Source organism: Vespa crabro, chromosome 18, assembly GCF_910589235.1.
Source record: "Vespa crabro chromosome 18, iyVesCrab1.2, whole genome shotgun sequence".
NCBI lineage: Eukaryota > Metazoa > Arthropoda > Insecta > Hymenoptera > Vespidae > Vespa > Vespa crabro.
Genome location: NC_060972.1, coordinates 2140327 through 2164434, shown reverse-complemented (window position 1 = coordinate 2164434; position 24108 = coordinate 2140327). Strand labels below are relative to the sequence as shown.

General features: G+C 26.8%; 2 protein-coding genes across 3 annotated transcripts; one reads left to right on the top strand and one right to left on the bottom strand.

Moving 5' to 3' along the window:
• The first annotated feature begins 2737 nt into the window (after positions 1-2737).
• On the top strand, positions 2738-4978 carry LOC124430320 (dentin sialophosphoprotein-like). The gene is made up of 3 exons (XM_046976688.1): positions 2738-2961; positions 3956-4294; positions 4834-4978. The coding sequence occupies exons 2-3, from the start codon at positions 3958-3960 to the stop codon at positions 4935-4937; spliced, it is 441 nt and encodes a 146-aa protein (XP_046832644.1). The 5' UTR covers positions 2738-2961; positions 3956-3957; the 3' UTR covers positions 4938-4978.
• A 4411-nt stretch (positions 4979-9389) lies between these two features.
• Positions 9390-14386, bottom strand: LOC124430312. 2 transcript variants are annotated; one of them, XR_006943722.1, is made up of 4 exons: positions 14018-14386; positions 13576-13827; positions 13245-13441; positions 9390-9786 (listed from the first exon to the last, which is right to left on the bottom strand). XR_006943722.1 is itself a non-coding variant. In XM_046976669.1 (3 exons), the coding sequence occupies exons 1-3, from the start codon at positions 13359-13361 to the stop codon at positions 12320-12322; spliced, it is 324 nt and encodes a 107-aa protein (XP_046832625.1). In that variant the 5' UTR covers positions 13362-13532; the 3' UTR covers positions 12276-12319. The 2 variants fall into 2 exon arrangements, 1 of the variants encoding a protein (XP_046832625.1); XM_046976669.1 differs by lacking the exons at positions 9390-9786; positions 13576-13827; positions 14018-14386 and adding exons at positions 12276-12366; positions 12852-13011 and having other exon boundaries at positions 13245-13532.
• Between the last annotated feature and the right edge of the window lie 9722 nt (positions 14387-24108).

Genomic DNA, 24108 nt, shown 5'->3' with positions numbered 1-24108 from the left:
AGTACTTTTATCATCTTTTAATATTTAAAAGAGTTTAAATGTACTTTTACAAAGAAAGAAAAAAAAAAATGATCTTTTCGAAGATATTTTTTTTCTAGAAAATTTTCCTACCAAAAGTTAAAAGATATTTGCTTGAAAATAAAGAAATGAAAATAATTCATTCAAATGAATTAATTCAATAAATAATAATTTACGAATAACAAGGCTATCTTTCGTAAAGCATAAAATTTTAAGATGTTGAATGCAATCGAGACGAAATGATTACAGAGTGTAATAAGTATAATCGTCAATAACTTAGATATATATATATATATATATATATACACACATATATATATTGGCTAGTTGTATGCGAATAATCATCTATGTATTATGGGATGTCGTAATTTTGTGGTTTCGATCGATCGAGCGGTAAACGCGAGATAGTAGAGTTAATATTAAGTTTTCCTAACAAAGATCTTGGCCCAACAACTATGTACGTATGTATGTATATATGAATATATATATATATATCCATATATATATCCTATATATATATATATATATATATATATATATATATATATATATATATATATATATAGGGTGTCTCGTTTTAAACGATATGGCGGAATATCATCGATTATATTGTCTTTGATAAAAAAATATTTCGAATAAAAATTGTTAATGATTTTTAATTGAAAATATAACGTTCATCGTAATTATTTCGTAAGAGACCATTTTTTTTCTTTTTTTTTTCTTTTTGTTACTTATTGTTTTCATTTATATTTTTCTTCGTACGTTTCTGAAGTTGTATAATCATACAAAGCAAAGATGCTTTTTCGACGAAGAATGAAGAAATTTATTGCGATCGTACAATTGAAATATCGATGAAAGTTTATACCTCAAGTATTCAAGTATTCTTTGGATTCTATTATTAATATTCTCGACAACTTTTGTTTGGCATAAAATATTGATTTTTATTTAAACAAAATTGTTACTTGACTTTTCAATCTGTGACAACAACGTCCACCGTGATATAGCTGCGATACGTATAACATTTCCCACTCCCTCCTCTCCCACTTCCTCCACTCCCACTCCCGACAATCTCCGTAAAAACTAACAATTTTTGTTTTGTTTCTTTTTTTTTTTTGTTTCGAAACATTCATTTATAAAATCATATTCGATCGGAGATATTTCGTGATATCGTTTAAAATGCGACACCCCGTGTATGTTGGTTAAAAAAAAAAATTCATTTAACCGCTGGAACCTTTTATTTCGCAAAGTATATTGGCATAATTTACGTAACTCTCGATCAGCACGTATATTCGTTCTAAAGGACGATGTTTTATAGTTAATCATTGGCCTTGAAAGAAATCGTGATAAAGAAGAAAAAAAAGAACAAAAAAAATTAAAAAAAAAAAAAAAATAAAAGAAAAAACTAAAAAGCAAAAGAAGAAGTAAGAAAAAGAATGCAAATCGTGTTGACAATTGTAACGTCAAATATTTCTTGTAAAAAAAAGATTTTTCGTATTGGTATACTCGTGACTGACAACGAGACTAATTGACAATGATAGAGGAGATACATAAAAGGGAAAAGGACGTAAAGGTATGAACGAAGACGGGAAAGTTCTTGTAGAATAAGTCACGTGTGCTACTGCAACGTGCTCGATTGTTGTTTGTTGGATTCACGGTCCGACTCTACCTTCTCACTTCGAATATACAACTGTTGGTGATATAATAGGCTAGCCGTTTACTTAGCCTTATATATATGTATGTATATGTATATATATATATATATGTATGTATATATATATATATACATATATATATACATATATATAGGGTGAATTAAGTTTAATTTAATCTAATCTATTCATTTACTTATATAAAGGATATATTTAATTATAACCAAATAACATTTTCCCTTTATTTCCTTTAATATATTTAATTAATTATTCTACATGAATAAATTAAAATTTATTATGTAATAACTTTCCTTTCTTTTTTCTTTTTAACAAATTATTTAATTAAAAAAAAAATATATATATATATATATACTTAAAAAATAATTATATTTGTTGTTTATTTATTTTGTTAATTAAAAAAAAAGAAAACAAAAAGAATAGTGGGAAGTATTAATCTTTAGATTTTAAATCAGTCACGTTCTTTATCATTTCTCTTACTTAACTAATTATATATATGGATGTAAGAATTATTTATGCATACATATATATATATATATATACATATATATATGTCTGTCTGTCTGTTTGTGTGTGTGTGTGTGATATCAGATTCAAGATTTCGCATAGATCGGCTCGTTGCCTAGGATTGGATTGCGTCAATATTCGTGTTGCATAATGATTCGTAATCTGGCATTACTTCGAATGTATCGTATATGTTCTTATGTTCTAATTTCTACTCATGTTAATAAATTTTACGTATAATAATATACATGAAATTCGTCGATACGAATCATTGAAATAACATAGAGAAACTAATATATTATGAACCTTTTTTTTTTTCTTCGAACAATTGCTACGTTATTAAAAATATTAATATTAAGTGGTTAGAATTTCTAATGATGTTAGTTTAAATTTGAAAAGATATATATTATCGAATCGAATTGGATGAATAAATCAACAGGATCGAATAGGATCGAATATTTCAATAGTATTTATATATACGTGTGCGTCAGTCTATATGTCTGTTTGTCTATGTACATATCTATATAAATATTTATGAGAAGGACAAAATGTCTTTATTGAGTGTTAGATCGCAACCAGAGATCCTCATAGATCTATATAAGAAGATCATAAATATTTTCTTATTTCGGTTTTCTTACGATAAATTTCATCAAAAATTTTATTCGTTAAAGAAAATTTGTTTAAACTTTTTCTACTAAATATATATCTAATCACGTTTATATTTGGCAAGTAAAAGGTTTCAAGTATTTTTTCTCGTCGCCTAAATCAACAGGTATGAATTTTCCTTTTTTTTTCTTTTTTTTTTTTTTTTTTTTTTTTAATAATAATACAATACAAGATCTTACGTAAATAATTTTTAGCAAGTACATAATAATTAACAAGAAAAGTACATCGATTAATGTTACAAATTTACACGTTAATTGTTATTATATTGTTTCTAATCGTTTCTGATCAAAGAAACGTTTATTTATATAATGTTAAAGAAAAATTGAATATGAAATTGAAATTTTTATTAAAATGATTTCTTTTCGTTCGATTAATTAAAATTAGAATGTTATATCGGAAATATATGTTTTAATCTAATTTCTAACAGTGTTTATTTCAAATCATCGAAAAGTTATCTAAGTGTCCTTCGAAATGTGTTTATATACGAGATGAGATGCCCGATCGGACAAAGTCGAAATATGTTTTGCCAAAATCGTATTCGAGCGTTATAAATATACATACTTATACTTTAGGAATCAGTGATGTCAAATATTAATTATGGTTATTACGTCTAGGAAAAAAAATCATCGAGTCATTAAATAAATTTATATATATTTGAAGAGTATTGAAAAGATAATGGATAAATTTGAAAGAAAATAATATTCTTATTTGTTTTTTTTTTATATTCATTTTTTTTCTATTAATATTATTCACACACACACACACACACACACACACACACACACATATATATATATATACATATATACATACATACACACACATACATGTATCTATATATATATATATTTGTTTCTATATTATTTTTTATAATTATGTAATTAATATAATTAATACTTTTATATCATTTATTATATATTCATATATTTATTATATTTATAAATTCAAATATTTTTATATTTATAAATTATTTATACATTTTTTTTTACATTTTTTTTTTATATTTATATGTATTATATATATAAATATATTTTTGTATATATATATATATATTTTTTTTTTTTTTTCATCATATATTTTTGTTTTCTTCTTTCTGTTAGAAATGGCACCGAAAAGAGAAATAAAAAAAGTACGTAAAGGAATAACTAAAAATAAAAATGAACTGCGCTGTTTGAAAGGTGATAATTGTTTCATCGATACTTCAGATAGTTCCGATAGCGATAGTTCTGATTGCGATTGTTCCGATTGTGATTGTTCCGATTATTCAGATTGTTCGGATTGTTCCGATTGTTCCGATTGTTCCGATTGTAATAACCAATGTGAGCTGATATCACGTAAAAGTAATAAAGGAAGGTCGAAGGGAAAGATTTCGAAAAAGTCAAAAAAGACAAAAAGTAGAAAAACGAAAGCGTCCAAGAAAAAATCTACACGATCTACAAGTAAGTCGAATTATGAATGTTGATCGAACATTTTCTTTTTTCTTTTTTTTCCCTTTTTTTGTTTTTTTTCTTACAAACGTTTCCTCCGTCCTTTTCGTATTTCTATTTCTACCATGTAATTATTTTAGTCAGCAAATTTTTTATTTAATACAAACGAATCAATCATTAAAAGCTATTTGAACAAAATAATTTTCATTCAAGATCGACAGAGAGAAAAAAAAAACATTATGATTTTCTTCTTAAAATCATAAAGAAATAGAATATTTTTTGTTTGTTTGTTAATAAAGAATTCTTTTTTTTATTATATCACATTGATGAATTCTTTTAATCTCTTTTGATTAATAATTCACTTAAATGAAGTTAAAAAAATTACATTCTTAATTAGTTTGTTTACACTATTAAGAGGATATTATTGCTAGTTGGCATAATTCGTGGCGTCAATTAAATTATATACATAAAAAATGTGTTACTCTTTCAATGACACGTTAATAATAAAAATAAAAAAAAGTAAAGTGGATAAAAAAATCATTAAATTTCAGAACAATCCTCGACCTCTTGCAGCTGTTCTTCATGCGATTGTTGTTCCAGTAGCGATGGAGATTGTTACGAGTACTCGTCATTAAAAAATAAAACTCGTCGATAAAAAAAAGGCATAATTTGTGATGAAAAGAAAAAAAGAAAAAGGGCTATAATTTATTTAAATTTACTTTTCATATTTATTTATTTATTTATTTATTTATTTATTTACTTATTTCGTAATGTATTTTATAATGGGTATCGCTGCACGAAAAGTTTTTATACATATATATATATATACATACATACTAAGAGATTATATTTTATTTATTTATAGTGTAATAAATTTTTAATACCATCAAAATAGGAATTTATTAACGCTACTTTCATATTTCCGTTAATGGGATATCATCATGAATTTATGGAAAAAAATTACCTCGCATAAAGGATATTATATGAGAGCATAATAATTTTAACGAACAATTTTAATTAACAATTTTAATTTTGGTATGCGATGAGCAAATATTATTTTATTTTATTATTTATTCGATATCGAGAAGAATACAAGTTTGTAATTGATTTTATTATCGTTACTTTTCATCTAAGCGATGTAAAAAAATTTTGTTAATAAAGAAAACCATTTATATGTTTCCTATTAAAAGTTCGATATAAAAATATAATCAAAAAATTTTCTATAAATGTATTATTTCTAATAAATGAAGATTTTATTTAGTTTTTAAGTAATCGAAATGTGAGGAGTGATAAAGTAATTTTTTGATAATACACTTTCGTATCTTTTTCCTTTCTCTTCCTCTCCTATATATAACATACACACACACACACACACACACACACACGTGTACGTGTGTACGTATATGTATGTGTATATAATTAATGTACGTTTTCTCAGTTAAATATAATTAATTTACATAATTATTAAATGGTAATGAAAGTATTTAATTGAATTATATTTTTTATTGATATCAACAATAAAACAATATTTAATATACACACATATCTCTAAATTATTTACAGATATGACAAATATGTAATAAGAATAGTAATAAGTAAATAGTAATAATAAGAAAATTACAAAGAAAAATTTTCCATTCTTTCAATGTCGATTATTAATTAATTATTAATATCGATTATTAATAGATCTGTTATTATTTAATGCTTTATACGAACAACATAAAATTCATTTAATTTTCATAAAAATAGAAATGACTTCATTGCGAATTATAACTTAATTATAAAAGTAAAAGAAAAATTCTATTGAAAAAAATTTATTAACAAAAATCGATTTTATTATATCGATATTATTGTAATATTTTAATAAATAAAGAATAAATTATATTTGAAAATGGTACTGGTTTCAAGTCTCTACGATTTTCCGTTCCAAAGATATTACCTTTGAAAGATTTTCATTCATAATACCAATAGTAACAGCTGTTTGTAGTAGTAAATATAGTAGTACTACGTTGTCCAGCTGGTCAACGTATATTCTCAGAATTTATATAGGTCAGTGTATTACCGAGCAAATTTGAATGAAATTACATAGGTTAATGGCACAACGTAAAAGTTTTTCATTTAGTGACAATATCTTTGGAACTAAAAATCGTAGAGACTTGATTCAAGCATCATTTTAAAGGGAAAAATTTTCTCTCTCTCTCTCTCTCTGCATATTGTTAATAATTAATTAATAATTAATTAATAATTAATTAATAATTATTTAATAATTTGTTACAAATAAATTCTTAGGAAAATAAATTCATTTTATTTTGTCTAAAAAAAAAAAAAAAAAAAAGAAAAAAGAAAAAAAAAGAAGTAAAAGTAAATAAATAAAATATAAAAAATAAAAGAAATTGAGATTGCGAACGATTTATAAAATTACATAAATTAATAAATAATTAATAAACGAATTATTTCTTTATCGAGGAAACATTCCTTTTTTTTCTGCATCTACGTCGTTCATTTGAATGATGATATCTTCGAAACTAAAAGTCGTAGAAACTCGAAACAAATATATACTAAGCAAGCGCGCAGAGTAAGCGCTAAGTAAGCGCAAAATAAATGCAGTATAATGAATGCGAAGTTAATACTATTATTTTCACTACGTTTTAGTCGTCGTATCGCTAAATGATTTTTTTAATATATTTAAATTGAATATTTAAATTGAAATATCTTCTAAACTAATAATTTTTTTCGGCATATACGAGTTAATATTTTTTCATTTAGAATATTGAGTTGCATCGATGAATGTAATAAAAAATATATGATTTAAAATAACTCAGTTGACCTTCATATGTATTTTATGCGTCAACTTAGAAAAAAATTATTACCGCCATATTATGACTCTTTTCGTATCGTAATAATTTTGTAGACAAAGTTTCCCCATATCTCTAAAAAAGAAAAGAAAAAAAAAGGAGATATTCAAAGTATTCATAATTATTCTTCAACCTATACATATATATATATATATATATATATATATATATATATATATACATATAATGTATATAGGATGAGAAAAATATAAATAAAAAAAAAATATATATAGATGGTATCGAGAATTTTCTTAGACGCTATGATACAAAGTATGGAGTAAGCTTTGTGTATATGTGTATGTGTATATATATGTGTGTAAATTGTTTCTCGTTACGTCATAACGCAATTATCTGAACTGAGAATTTGTCGAAGGTTTGTTTTGAGAATGCGTGTATATGTATGTATGTGTGTGTGTGTGTGTGTGTGTGTGTACAAGTATAGGCGTATTCGCATAGGTAGGACGCGAATAAGTTTTTGTTTTGTTATCAAAGAAAGAAAGGATAAAAGGACAGACAGATCGAACGAAATAATCGACACAGGAGTTCAGTTTACGAAAAGACGCGTAACTGTTAAGACGTAATACGTAGTAGGTAAGAGAGAACATTTGTAAGCTTGTACAATTATAAAATCTAAAATATCTTAAGAAGATATTTTACATTCGTTTATATATTATATTATTAAAAGTATAAGAGAATAGATAATTAAGATATGAAATAATAGAATAAAAGAAGAAAAAGGAAATATAAATTTCATTCGAAAATTCGATTGAAAATTTGAAAAATACGAAATCCATATATAATTGAAATTATTATCGTTATATTATTCGTTAACGAAAATAATTTATCTTATTGTCTATGCATTTTCCATAAAACAAATTAATTCATAAGTAACAAAGTATGGGGTCAATTCGATACAATCGTTATGCAAGCAACATTATTATATCTCTGTATGTGTAATTATTGGCGTACCTCTAATGTCAATTACGCACGACCCGTTTGATATGCAATAGAATGAGATAGATAAAGATAAATGGATAAAGAGAGAAAGAGAGAGAGAGAGAGAGAGAGAGAGGGAGAGAGAGAGAGAGAGAGAAAGGGATCTTGAATACGAATACATTTTCTTTACGTAAACGGATAGATCGCGTAGGCTAATAATAGATCGATTAATTTATCGTTTGCTATATCTTCCGACGAGCCTATCACGCGTTTTCACACGGTTTCTTTTAACTAGAAAGAGGAGGTTCTCTTTCGAATATCTTATTATAAGTCTTCATAATTTATAATCAGAAAAATCATGATTATTGATCTATCATCGATGATATTGTAATCTGTTATAATTATTTGATAATGTAATTTGTATAGAAAACAATAAAAGAACGAACACAAATTCAATTAAAACTTTTTATTAATTAGTTTTAATAATACTAATAATAATAATAATAATAATAATAATAATAATAAAAATAATAATAATAAAAAAATAATAATTTTTTTTATTAATAATAATTAAAAATAAAATATGTATACTGATATTTTAAATATTATATTGTATGAACTAATATGAGAAAGAGAGAGAGAGAGAAAGAGAGAGAGAGAGAAAGAGAGAGAGAGAGAGAGAGAGAGAGAGAGAGAGAGAGAGAGAGAGAAAGGAATTCAATTAAAAAATTTGTTATTATTTAATAATATAAATAAAAAATGTATATGTGTGTATCTGATTGAACGTTTCAAAAGCAATGATTTATTAAGAAATGTTACAAAAATTAATAAAATGTTAGAAAAGAAAGAGTTAATATTAACGTTTCGAATTTCAGTCTAATGATTTTTCTTTTTCTTTTGTTCGCTTTAGGTATATATTTTTATGACCTCGAGCATTAAAAAAAAAAAAAGAAAATAAAAAAAAAGAAAGAAAAAAAAGAAAGAAAGAAAAAGAAAAGAACGAATGAATAAATGTCGATTTTTTTGTAAATCTCATTACAAGGATTTACTTTTACATACATACGTATATTCTTTATTATTATTATTATTAATTTGTTAAATTTTACAATAAGAAATTAACAAAGTTTTCGTTATGGTAATTGTAAATGAAGACTATATTAAAATGTCGTCGTTAGATAAATACATATATATATATATATATATATATATATATATATATATATATATATATATATATATACGTATAACAAAATATCATGTATTTTGTTAATTATTATGACGAAAGATAAATAATATATTAATTTATTAATAGAAAAAGGAATAGAGAAATGAAAACTCTTTGTTATTCATGTATATTGATAATAAAATGTTCTCAATGAAGGATGACCTTAGTCAACATGAAAAATATTTCCAGGACCATATTCGAATGTTATCGCGTTGTCATTGTTGTTATTATCGTTTGCCGGGTATCATTGGTGCAGCTGTCGCTCCAGAAACCTACTTTTTCGAAGTCACTGCTATTGGTGCCAATGCCAGGCATCCTCCACCACCGACATACGATCCTCCGTTACTCTACGATTGAGATCACGTTACACAACTACTATATATTATGGTGCCCACAACGAAATACTCCCATCTCTCGATCCGGTTTGTAAACTAAAGCCGAGCTTTATGTCACGGTGCATTGGTTACGTCAAACGGTGTTTGATTGAACTAAAATAAATGAAATGGATTAAATCGATTGAACTTACAAGTCAAATTTGCAATTTGGTTAAAATCCATTCGGCATTTAGCTTAATTCTATACACGATGTTTATTGAAATTCTTATTAATTTATGATTTTATATAAATACGTATATATATATATATATATATATATATATATATATATATATATATGTATATATCAACGAATTATATATAAAGAAATATTTTTTATTTTGTTTTAATTCAAGGATTCTCATTTATTTGTATAATAATTTTTACAATGATTCACGTTCAAGTGTTTCATCGAAAAATAATTTCTTTTTTTGTTTTTACAAATTGAGATTATAGACAAACGGAAAAAGACGTTTAAATAATAAAGTCTTATTTGTATGAATAACTTTATGAAAATTAAATGAAAAAAAAGAAAAAAAGAAAAAAAAGAAGAAAAAATAAAAAAGAAAACAAAAAAAAAAAGAGGAAAGCTTCTGTTTCAATAATCAACGAATAATAAATGTTTCATCGAAATATCGTTGCTCATACGAAGCCACGAATTTTTCGGATAAACCTTCTAATACTTGACATAAAACTTTCCAATGAAATATTTATTCGATTTCAAATCGAACAAATATTTTTTTTTCTTCTCTATTTTTTTCCTTTACACTTGTCGGTAAACAAAAAGAAATTAATATGTTATTTAAAACATATTATTATTTATAATAAAATCATTCTTATCAATTCAATCGTTATGATATGATTGTTTTAGATATATTTGTGCGCAAGTGCGTATTGGAACATCTGTTCGTAAAGAATTCCTTAAGACGAGACGAACGACGTGTATCTTTCAGAGTTCATAAACGAGAACTGAAATTTTCATATATTATTATTGTCATCAAAGATAAGAAAAATATTAATAACGTGTTTCTTACAACCGTTCTATTTTCGATTGCTTAATATAACTTAGATTTACGAGAAATAAAATTGAAAAAAAAAGAAATAGGGGAAAAAGAGACAAAGAGGAAATAAAAGAGAGAGAGAGAGAGAGAGAGAGAGAGAGAGAGAGAGAGAGAGAGAGAGATACACACATAATATATTTACTTCGTGTAAAATTCAACGAATCGTGTGAATTAGTTAAAATCTGTCATTATTTTTTTTCCTTTTATTTTATTTTTTCTTTCTTTTTTTTTTTCCACGACAATCTTACAACACGGACAAGTTTCCTATGCAATAGGAACCGTTTAGAAAAAAATTTTTCAAGATAAACACAATATAATAATATATAAGTACGCATGTAATATTTGTGCGTCGCAATTTAAAATGTGTTGGTTCTCGCGATAATATTTGTTATGCGATAACTTCATCTTTCGTATCACTGACATGCTTATATTACTTTTTTTATTTCTTTTTTCTTTCTCTTTTCTTTTTCGCATGACTCGGCGACGATTATTAAGAGATAAACAAAAACATATTACGTAGATATTTAATACACACACATATGCATAGATACATACACACACGCGCACGCGCGCGCGCATACATGTATGTACGTATGTAAATACTTGTAGATAAGCGAAAAAAATGAAAATATCTTTATTGCCTTAGTCGTATAGTATGTAGTTGTCGTCATATGGCTATGTTGCGTTAGGTCGTGATTACAAGTTTGGAATATTGTTGATGTTGTCTGGCGAAAGAAAAAGTGAGAGAAAGACAGGGAGAGAGAGAAAGAGAGAGAGAGAGAGAGAGAGAGAAAGAGAGAAGGAGAGAGAGAGAGAGAGAGAGAAAAGAGATATAAGCGTAATGAATGCGCCAGACGAGAATCTAACAACGAAGACGACCTTTGGAACGAATACCTTTAAATGATACGTACAAGACATTCCAATTCAAACAGATTAAAGATACTTCATTGCGTCTAATTGCTATGTCTCTTAGAATTATCGTTTGCTATCGGTTAGATTCCTATATGTCCGTATATGCTCGTAGACGAATGTATATCTGTCGCCGATCATTTTATTGCTACATATTTTCACTTTAAAAATCATCGATGGTCTAAACTTGTGTTTCTCCTTTTTCGTCCTTTATCTTTTCCTCTTTCCTTTTACTTTTTTTTCGTTTTCTTCTTCTTCTTCTTTCTTTCCCTTTTTTTCTTTTTATACATTTAACCCTTCGCATACGAATTTTGAATTACTTATCAAGCTTAAATCATTTTAAATGATTAATTCTAAGATTAAACATTCACATAAAAATTTCTTTTCTTCGTTATATCTGAAGGATAATTATTTAACGTTGAAATAATAGAGATAATATTAATTTTTGAATATGATTTAATAATCATTATATAATTCTAGTAAATATTTTATTCCAATTTTTTTATCAACACAATTTTTTTCATGTCAGTATATCGATCAAACGAATCTACATACTAATTGCATGATTCTATGTAAATAAATCATCTCATGAATCTACGTTATTTATCACATAAATCTACATATTGATGTATATTGCATGTTCTTTCAGGAAAATACCCTGCATGAAGATTGTTTCATCATCGAGTGATTAAAATTTTTATATGGCTATTTAAAGTCTTTCTACCTGAAATTTAGAAGAACTTCTTTTGTACTACAAGAGATTGAGAAAGAGAGAGAAAGAATGACTAAAAAAACAGAGGGCGAGGCTAACTTTGTAAGGGCTGGGACCCTTAGGGGTCGCGGGCAACCTGAGGGGAAATGAGCCAAGTACTCCAGTGAGCGGGGCTAACCTGGTAGGGGGCGGGGCAAAGTACAAAGGACCCAAGGGGCGGGACTAATCTACTAGGGGGCGTGGCTTACTTGGCAGTGGGAGAGCCCAAGGATCCAAGGGGCGGGGCTAACCAGCTAGAAGGCGGGGATTTCCTGACAGGGGACGGGATCAAGGACCCAAGGTGAGGGGATAACATGGCAGGGGCGGGGCCAAGGACCCAAGGGGCGTGACTTACCTACTAGGGGCGTGGCCAAGGGCCCAAGGGGCGGGGCTAACCAGCTAGGGGGCGGGCTTATCTGGCAGAGAACGAAGCTAATCTATTAGGCGGCGTGGCTTACCTGACATGGGGGCGCGGCCAAGGACCCATGGGGCGGGGTTTAATTGCGCAGCGTCTAACTGCGCAGGTGGGAGGAGGAACTGCGTAGGGTCTGTCTGCGCAGGGATTATCTGTACAGTTGCTAACTGCGTAGATGTATGGGCTATCCGCGCAGCAGCTAACTGCACAGGTGTTATGCAATATATATATATATATATATATATATATTGAGAGAATATTATAGTTATGTTACGGTATATTTAAGAAGCAAATTAAAAGACGAAATAATTATGAAGTTCAAAGAAATTATTTGAACAGAACTTTAGATTATGATTATTTCGAGAGTTGAATGGAATAACGAAATATCATATTCGACGTAGCTATATAACACTGTAACATCATAGAAAATTCATACCTTCCCGTTACAACAATTCTGACCCATCAGCCAACGTCCGCTAACTGAATCATTCATGATGCTGACAAGGGTCAAGTTCGGCGAGTATTCATCAGATTTAATACGATTATAGTGCATTAGCCCTTTCTTTGTCTTCCATTAGATTTTGGATTTTGATCTTTGTGATCTTCGAATAATGTCCCTCTTAGATAAGAAGTCTAAAACAATTAAAAATTATATTAATGGGCCAATACCAATTACGAGCGTGTGAGATTGATACTTGATTGGCACTTGCATCTTTGAAAAATTGTATTTTTTTTTCGTTTTATATAAAAAATGCAGTAGAATTTACCTTCATAAGTTTTTTCGTTCTCCTTTCTTTCTTTCTTTTTCTGTTCTTTTCTTTTTTTTTTTAGTATATTAGACTTTACTCGCGATAAAAAGTTATCCTTTTAGACATTTATAAATAGAAAAAAAAAGAAAATGAAAAAGAAAGAAGAAAAACAAGTTTTAAAAACGTTTTTAGTAAGGTCCACAAAGTATAGTACCACCGATCATCGATGGCGCTCCAGGCCCAGTAAAAAATAGGATAATGGATGTTCTGCTGTTATAAAAAAAAAAAAGAATGAAAAATAAAAAAACAAAAAGAGAAAAGAGAAAAAAAAAGAAGAAATAAAAAAGTGATGGAATTACGAAAATATGCGTATAAACATTGAAACATTTCACGAATGAGAACATCTATAAAAAGAACTTGAAGAAATTGAAAAAGATTATATACATATATACATATCGACCTTAACAAAATATATCTACCGGGTGTCCTCCGTTAGTCACATATCGTTGTCACAGGTCAGGTCTACGAATTTAGCTTCTTACATCAGCGATATTCATTGGATAGCTGTTGGTGTGACGACTCACTTGAAAAACAAATAAAGTTCGTACACGTATTACACAGTCACGTATATAAGTTACGTGTGTGTGTCTGTTTATGTGTGTACACACATACGATGTACGTATATAAAATTGATAAAAAGCATAACACGTTATTGTCAAGAAGCGTGTTTAATTTTTAATCGAATTTATTTGTATATTGATAATGCAAACGTGTATAAGTCTGTACGTGTACACGAAAATACACACACACACACACACGTAAAAGAAAAGAAAAGAAAAAACATAGAAAAAATATTGAGAACTGTTTATCTTTCGATCTCTTTTTTATTTCTGTTGTTCTTTCATATATATTTATATGAGTGTGTGTGTGTGTGCATCTATTTATGTATTTATGTATGTATGTAGTATGTATCTGTGACGTATACATATGTCATATGTTCGGGGAGAAAAAAAAAGAAGAAATTGAACGAACGGAAGTCAACACTCGATGAGGCCACTCGACATCTGTTTTCGAGAGCATTCTCTGCATGTCATTTGAAAGATATCGTCAACACGAAAGAACATAATTTTTACCGAAACGTATAAATATTTTGCGAAATTTTCGCGATTTTATAATAATCCTAACTGCGCGATATTCCTCGAATCAATTTCTCGCGTGGTATTTTTTTATTTTTTTTTTTTTTCTTATACTTGTCTATTAGCAACGATGTCGTCAATAACTAATTTTGAATAAATAATTCAGATTATAATTTAACAGAATGTGTCACTCGAACAAGATGTTGAAATGTCCGATGTTTTTCTCTTATTTATTTATATCATATTTTTTTAATAATATTCTCTCTCTCTCTCTTTCTCTTTTTCTCTTTTTCATATATATATGAAGATAATATGTTATATATGTATATTATATAGATATATGTAAATAGTATAATATTATATACATTCATAACTTTTTGATTATTATATTTTATAAATAAATAAATAAATAAATATATATATATATTATTATTATTATTATATTTTGTTACATAAATGTATATATTAGCCCGTATATATATAATAATGTCGTATATATTTGACGTAGTATACAATATAGAAATTAGGTAACATTAACGAGAATGAAATATTTATGATAAAATTGTAGTAAACAGATAACTTTATCTTTCTCGTTAGAAAAGATAAAAGACATTTTAATGTTTTTCATAATGCATTCGTTAATGTGTAATAACAAAAACATTTAGAAACATTTCTTGTTAGCCTAATAGTAATACTATTATAATCCAACTATTTATTAATGTATTGGCGTTACATCAGATATGATCTAATTATGTTAACGATCTTATCGCACGTACATGCTTACAAATGTATATTTTAAAAATTTGTAACTGGAGATATTCTTGATGATCAATTTGTATTTAATGAATAACATCAATTAATGATAACGATGACTCCGACTAGAACGTAGAAGTTATTGAAGCAACTTCAATGTCGATGGTCGTTATAGATAAAACGATATGACTCGGGCGAACTAAACAAAAAAAAAAAGAGAGAGAGAGTGAGAGAGAGAGAGAGAGAGAGAGAAAACAAGAAAATTGTATTTATTGTAGATATGATCGATCGGAAAAAAAGATAAATTTTCATGGCTGCTTATGTAATCGAATCTCCGTCGGTATTTTAAATTGCCAGGAGAATATTTTTCTTATACATTGAAAAATACAATATCATTAATAATATTAATAAGATAATATTAATAATTACGTAATGTTAATTTATAAGATGTAAGTTCGCGTAATTCGTTAAAAAAATGAAAAAAAAAGAAAAAAAGAAAAACAAAGAAATAAAATACACATACATTTTTTATTCAAACATGACGCTTACACGTTAATACAATCTTTTACATTGATTTAAGATACCATATAGAGTTATAGTAATGTCTATTAATTATTTAAAAATAATTTATAATAATCCAAGTTGATAGATTTTGTTTGGTTTTATATACATAACTTTTTTATTAGATGCATTAAATATTGAAGAATTTTAATTAAACATTTTAATACGATTGTATGATAAAAATAAGCAAATAGTATCGTTCGTTTTAATGAGTATTACGAATAATATTTAATTTTTTAAATAATTTTAATAATCATTTAAACGATGTGCAATCTAAATAGATTACCATGAAATGATATGAAAACCATAGTACATTCGTTTACAAATTACGTAGTTTGTAAGGCGCGTGGGGGAAAAAAAGAAAAGAAAAGAAAAGAAAAGGAAAGGAAAAAAAGAAAATTAGAAAATAATTTAAATTTAATATTACAATAGAATTAAGTTGTGTTATCGTTGATTCCTTTTAATATAAATGAAAGCATACCTTCAATTAATTTTAATGACTAACGAATAATGATTTTCTTTTTACATTCCGACGAGTAAACATCGAAGAACTTTCTTCTCAAACGTTCAAAATTAAAGAATCAATACTTTTCTTAATTTTATGATTGTTTAAACGATGAATAATGAATAACGCGGAATAAAATAAATCAATATTTAAACGATAGTACGTTTGATTAAACATTACGTAGCTCGTAACGTGCGTTTAATATAAAATAATTTCAATTTAATATTTCAATAAAATACAAATTTTGACCTCCGGGTCGTTGGCTAGATTTAATATCAACAAAAACGAACGTATGACTGGCTTCGGTCGTTTATCGATCCAGTTTCATTTCGCATTTTGGCGAACGAACATCAAAGCTCTCTCTCTCTCTCTCTTTCTCTCTTTCTCTCTCTCTCTCTCTCTCTCTCTCCCTTTCGAAACGTTTAAGATTAAAATAATCAATATCTTTTAATAATTTTATAATTATTTAAACGATCTATAATGTACAAGTAATCGAATAAACTAATATTTAAATAATAATATATACGATTAAACATTACATAGTATAGAATTGTGCGTTAAATAGAAAATAAATTTTATTTATATATAACAATACGATTGAATTTTGAACTAGGAATCATTGATTGTTTTGAATATCAATGAAAACAAATCTTTGATTGACTTTGATAATTAACGTAGTAATATTTCTTTTACGTTCCAACGAGTAAACATCGAAGTATATCTTCTCTTTCCGAACGGCTAAGCTAAATTAATTTATACTGTCGATAATTTTATAATTAATTAAACAATATATAAGTAAGCGGAATAAAATAAAGTAATATTTAAACTATAATACATTCGCTTAAACATTAGAAAGATCTATAGAAACTTAAAAGAATTTTTAATTAAATTAAAAATATTCAATTCAAATTTTTATATATATATATATATTTTTTTTTTTTCTTTTATTATTTCTTTTCATTTCTATGAAATCAAATCATTAAATTAGGACTTCTTTAAAATCAATCACCGAAGGAATAGGAAATAACAATTGCGGAGAATATTGAAACTGCACTGAATGAAGATGCACATGAGAATGAAATAAGCAGATTTTAATATATATCATGTAATCAAAATTGTATTACGAGTTACGAATATTTCGAAATTAAATTTATTGGAATATAGATTTATAGGTGATAAAAGATTTATACGTAGATTCGTTCTTTGATCTCGGTGATAATTGTTGGGGAAGCACAATCAGTCGTACTCGATTAGTGATTTAAGTTACAAGCTTGTGATGATCAAAGTTGTAGATTTAAGTCAGTTCCCGAATATGTAATTTTAGCATTTGACATTTGACCTCTCAGATGAAATGTCAGGAGTAAAGATAAATCGGTTGCTTTAATTTTTTAATAATAATAATAATAACAATAATAATATAAATAGTAAAGTCATTGTTAGCCTGATGAATTTCCAGATGCAGCAGCCTCCAAGTAATGAGATCTGGGTCGATACTACTTACAATATATTGAAATCTAATTCGTCGTAAGTATAATCGAGCGAATGGCTGAATATTTCAATGAGTATCGAAAATATTTCCCATTTGATTTTAATTAAACGTTGAAATACATAAATTTTATACATTGCCAAATGTATTTCGATGGATGAATATTGTCGATTAAATGAATTTCTTCGTGAAGTGCATTGAAAAAAAAAAAAAAAAGAAAAAAGAATTCTTTTCTTTATTATTCTTATTAATTCTTATACATTTTCATTCGTATACATTACAATTATTCTTATTCAAGCTATTCAAATTAAATATTACACTTTATATGTTACATAATTGATCGATAAGTAATGTCTATCTAATAAATGTTTGATTATTTTATCTATGATTTAGATGTTTCTAAAAAGTTTGATTAGAATGAAAAAATATATTTTATGTACAATTAACAATTAACAATTGATATATTTTCGTAAAATTATAAACTGACATATAAATTTTTTTCCCTTTGCTTTACTCAGATATATTATATTATATTATATTATCATTACATATATATATATATATATACATATACATAAATCACATTTCTTATATATAAATCTGTATCATTCAGTGAATATATATGCATCGATATATTAAATATATATATTAATAATGTTATATATATATATATATATATATATATATATATATATTCTTATCATTGTTTTATCATTTCATTTTCAAGGAAATGTGAAAAGTAACGGTAAAAAGAAACGACTAGATAGATGAGTCAATACATATAATGTACATACATACATAACTGTAAGTGAGTGCTAGTTAAAAAGCATTTCCAGCAACATATTTGCAGACGTCGTTCGCGAATTGATAACATTATCGCATTTACGATGCAGCTGTGGTTTAGCGCTTGAAATCGTTCATTAGAGATAGAGAGAGAGATAGAGAGAGGGAGGGATTGGGGAGAGGCTAAAGAGAGAAAGACACAAAATAAGAGAGAGAGAGAGAGAGATCGAGGAGGGAGAGGAGAAAGAGGACGTAAAGACACGAGTACTCGCGGGATCCCTATTTTAATCGGCCTGTGATGTAACCCGTATGCATAATAGTGAGAAAGTTAAATATAGCATGTGTAGTTGGAACTATCGGTACGTTAGCTTTATTTTTAATACTAATACGTTGCAATGAGATATCTCAGCGAGCAAACGCGCGAACGCGTCCGCGTTCGTCCGCGTGAGAGATAGAGAGAGAGAAAGAGAGAGAGTGTGGGAGAGAGAGAGAGAGAGGAGAGATAACCGAAGTAAAACGTGATATATAAATTTAGATCGAAACGAACGTAAAATTGGTATGTCGTCACATTTATTGGCAACGTGGTATCATCTCGGACCAAAAACACGACGTTTACTGTATTCTTTCTTTCTTTCTTTCTTTCTTTCTTTTCTCTTTTTTCTTTTTTCTCTTTTTTTCTGTTTTTTTTTCCCTTTCTTTTTCTTCTTTTATTTTGCCACGTACAAAAAGAGTATATATCATCTGTACGTAAATGTGCATATATATATATATATATATATAAAAACGAGATTGCATAGGTGAGTCACGAGAGAGGAGAAATTTTTTGTATGACCATTTTATAAATAATGTAAATAAAAATAATATGGAAATGAAGAATGAATTTGTTCAATGCCTTAATGTTATTGAAATATTTATCTTTTCGTTTCCACGATTTTGTTTCTTCTTTTTCTTTTTTTTTTTTTCTTTTTTGTTTTTCATTTCGTTTTCCTCGAGTTTTAAAGGGAAAATCTTTAATATCTTCCGTTTGTTTTCTTGAAATGAAGAAAGAACGAGAAAGAAGGAAAGAAAAAAAAAAAGAAATAAATAAAAAAAAGAAAATGAAAAAGTTGAATTATTTGAAATATTTTCTCTTCGTTCGATAATTTCGTTGAGTTATCTGCAAGAAAATGTCTACGTGCATTGATACGTCGATCAATTTGTAAGAACATTCTTTCCTTTGTTATTTTCTGTTTTTATTTAAAAATAAAAAATAAAAATAAAAAGAAATAAATAAATAAATAAATAAATAAATAAATAAATAAAAGTAAAACGCTTCACTTTACTTTATTTTCTTTCATTTTATTTTACAAGTTATTAACGTTGCGCTGATTGAAATATTCATTACGGCTCGATGATCGTTCAAGTTACAAGGAAATGTTAAATTTAATATTGCGATTAAAATCCATACGAATGTGTCATTTATTTGCAATCTCTCGATGTTACAAAATTCGAAATGTCGTATAATGAGTTTACTTTAAAACTAAAATTCGATTTGCCGATGATAATAATGTATATTGTTATCGAATATGCATTAGTACGTTTAACGTTTATTTCCTCCGACGTATGTGTGTTTGGTAGGAGCGTTTGAAAAAAAAAAGAAAAAAAGAAAAAAAGAAAAAGAAAAAAAGATTATGTAATCGAAGGAACGCGAAGGAGGTAGGAGGGAGAGTCGAGTTGAAAAAAAAATAAAAGAAACGAAAACGAATAAAAAAGAATAAAAAAAAGAAAAAAAAGAAAAAAAGGAAAAAAAAGATAAAAAGAAAGAAAGAACGAAAAAAATCGAAGAAGAAGACGATGAAGAAGAATGAGGAGACAAAAGTGGAATCAAAAGAAAAAATGAAAAAAAAAGAAGAAAAAAAAGAAAAGGGAAGAATAAAAAAAGGCAAGAGAAAGAAGAAGACGAAGAAGAAGAAGAACAAGAAAAAAGAAAAAAAAAAAAAGGAAGAGACTCGATGTGCCGTTAGAAGCGTTAGAAGTAACGACTTTGTTGCGTAATACAGCGGCGAAGTATATAAGAGAAATGAGTAATAATTTATCGACTAGCTCACAGTTGCCTTATCGAGATACTAAGAGACTTCTCTTGAAGAGAGAACGAATCGGCCAATTTTATTCCCAAGTCACGAGGAACCTTCGCGTGCCTTCCGTGGAAGTCGAATGCTTCACCTTCTTCATCTTCTTCCTTATCGATTATTATTCCTACCTTATAACCTCGAACGTTAACGTGATAAGTTGTACAATATTTCTTAACGTTGACTTGACTGATTAGATTTTTCGTCGTTTCATCGTTTTCGTTGAATAATTTAGAAGAAGAAAAAAAAAAAAAAGAAAAGAAAAAAGAAAAAAGAAAATAAATAAATTCTTTCTTTCCTTTTTTCTTTTCCCTCTCTCCCCTTCGATTAATCGATACGAAAAGAAAAGAAAATGAAAGATAGAAAAATGAAGAATAATTTATTTCGATTGAATTGAAATTGATTCGTAAGATTGTCAGGGATTCGTTGGAACTCGTTGTGTAAAATAAGTTTTCATTTTTTTTTTTCTTTTCTTTTCTTTTTTTTTTTTTTTTCAAAAAATCTACTTACAAATAATGTTTTGAAAAATTTTAATCATCGATAATGTCTTAATAGATATTATTTTTATGAACGAAAGAATCGTCGGATTTCATTTGAAAATAAAGAAATTTTGCAGCTGTTTATGAATCATTAGATAAATATTTACGATCAAAGAATAAAATCATTTTAATCGTAGAAGTATATTTTTAATTATCGATATTTTAAGAAAGAAATTCTTTTTAAATATGATACGTGGAATAATGGAATCATTGTTATAAATAAATTGATTATTTACGTAATAAGTGAACAATTAGTAACATTGATCATATTATCGTCTATTGTTAAGTCAATAGAAAATTTCAATATGATATAATTGAATAATTTAGAAAAATCATTGATTGATTGTTCCTTTTAATTATAAGAAAAAATAATTAATTTACTAAAACAAATAAACTTAATATACATTAATAATTATATTAATGATCGATCATAAATCATAGAAGTAATTAATTAATCTTTTGAATTAACAATGACTCTTATTGTCAATATTATTATTACAATTGGACAAATGAAACTGCGTTTAAGAATATTGTTATTTGCTTCTATCGAAAGGAAATGATGTAATTGATAAATTTTCTTTTTTGTCCTTTTATTTCTTCTTTCTTTTTTTTCTTTTTTTTTTTTTTTCTTACTTTTTTTTTTTCTTTTTTCTTTTTAATCGGGCTTATTTTAGAGTTTCGAAAGTTAGAGCCCGTATAAAATATTGCCCTTGCGCTTTTCTTCGAAATGAGATTTCGTTCGCGAAAGCCTTCGGCATAACCGTCTGTTAAAATGGTTTCTGCGCAATTCGTTGTAAGCATCGAAGTAACCTCCCCGACGTGTTTGTTTAATAAAAGTCTAGACTGTTCGAACGCGTGAAAATACTCGACGATGTTTTGATAAGAGGATGATGCGTTTCATCGAGCGGTCGTCGAACTAAGGCACCGACATTGCTGCTCGTTTCTTCTTTTTTTTTTTTCTTTGTTTTTTTTTTTCGATAAAAGATTTGCCAAGTAAAAAAAGATCGAAGAAAGATATTAAAGAAAGACAGAAATACTTTGTTCAAAGATCATATTATATAAATATGTATATATATATATATATATATATATATATATATATATGTTAATATATTTATAAATTATTATATATTTATAAACATATATATATATATATATATATATATATGTTATAAATAAATATAAATATAAATTCATTTTAAATATAAATATACATTCAATTAAATATAAATATATATATATATATTATTATTATTATTATTATTATTATTATTATTATTAATCCAATTGATTTTTATTTTGTAACATTTTTACAACATACTTTTTCATAATATTTATATTTATTAGCTCTTCAGAATAACACGTTGTAATAAAAATATGGATGGAAATGTAATTAATAATATAAATACGATGGAACTTCAGAGTCAACCTGATATGAAAGAATACAAGTTGATTACGTCTTTCTACAAATATACATATATATGTGCGTATATATAAATATACGTAAGTAAATAAGTATTTACGTGCGTACACACGTTGAACGTTAGAATTTATTGCATTTCGTGATAATCAAAAGGATGACAATTATGAATTTTTAGATCGTTAACTCGAGGAAAAAGAAATATCGTGAAATAATAAATGCGTACCGTTTAAAAATTTTCACGTTAAATCGATATCCCATTTTATCCCATTATCTGTCCTTATGAAAAATTTTTGTCGATATTTTTGTTTAAGTCTTTTTGTCTTTTTTCTTTTCCCTTTTTTTTTTTGCTCTCTTTCTTTTTCTTTCCTTTACGTGGTGACGTAAAAAGGCTAGACTTCGATGCGATATATACACGAGGGATAAAAATAATGAAGAAAAGATTAAAAAAAAAAATTAAAAAAGAAAGAAAAGAAAAGAAGAAATAACTGAGACGAAAGAAGAAAATATTCGAATGAATGAGAAAAATGTAGAAAGAATTGATTGAAGAGAGATGAAATATTTAAGTAACAAAATTTTCGTTTAGCATGATATATACCTTATCATTTCACGTTATATCATTCGATATACGAACATAATTTCTATTTCATTCTTCTTCTCTCCTTTGTTGCGATTGCTTTCTGCTTTGATTGTGACGTTGAAGAAGAAAAAAGGAAAAAGAAAAAAGGAAAAAAGAAAGTAACGTTAGATAATTCATTCATATTATTAAAGACGTACGAACTTTTTATTTGTCAATTTCATTTAAATTCAAATTTGTAAATAAAATAAATCTATTTATATATTTATTATCATTTGTAATTAAACTTTTAACGCAATTAGAATGTTATTTACTAATTTCATTATTATGTATTTATTTGAAAGATATTTAATGAACTTGTAAAATCATGGACCCCGACCTTACTCAAGAACGTTCGCAACAAAGTTACAAATAAACGTAAAAGAGTTAGAGCGAAAGAGGGAGGGAGACAGACAGAGAGAGAGAGAGAGAGAGAGAGAGAGAGAGAGAGAGAGAAAGAGAGAAAGGGAAGAAAGAGATCATAAGTCCGTTTTTGTTAGTGCATATATACGAAGACGATGATAATCATTGCGTCATGTTGCGCAATCATTGTTTACGCTTCTCTTGCCAATTACTCTTATATCAAAGTGCGATCACGTTAAATATAGAATGTATAATAACAATTGATCTGAACTCAAGTATAG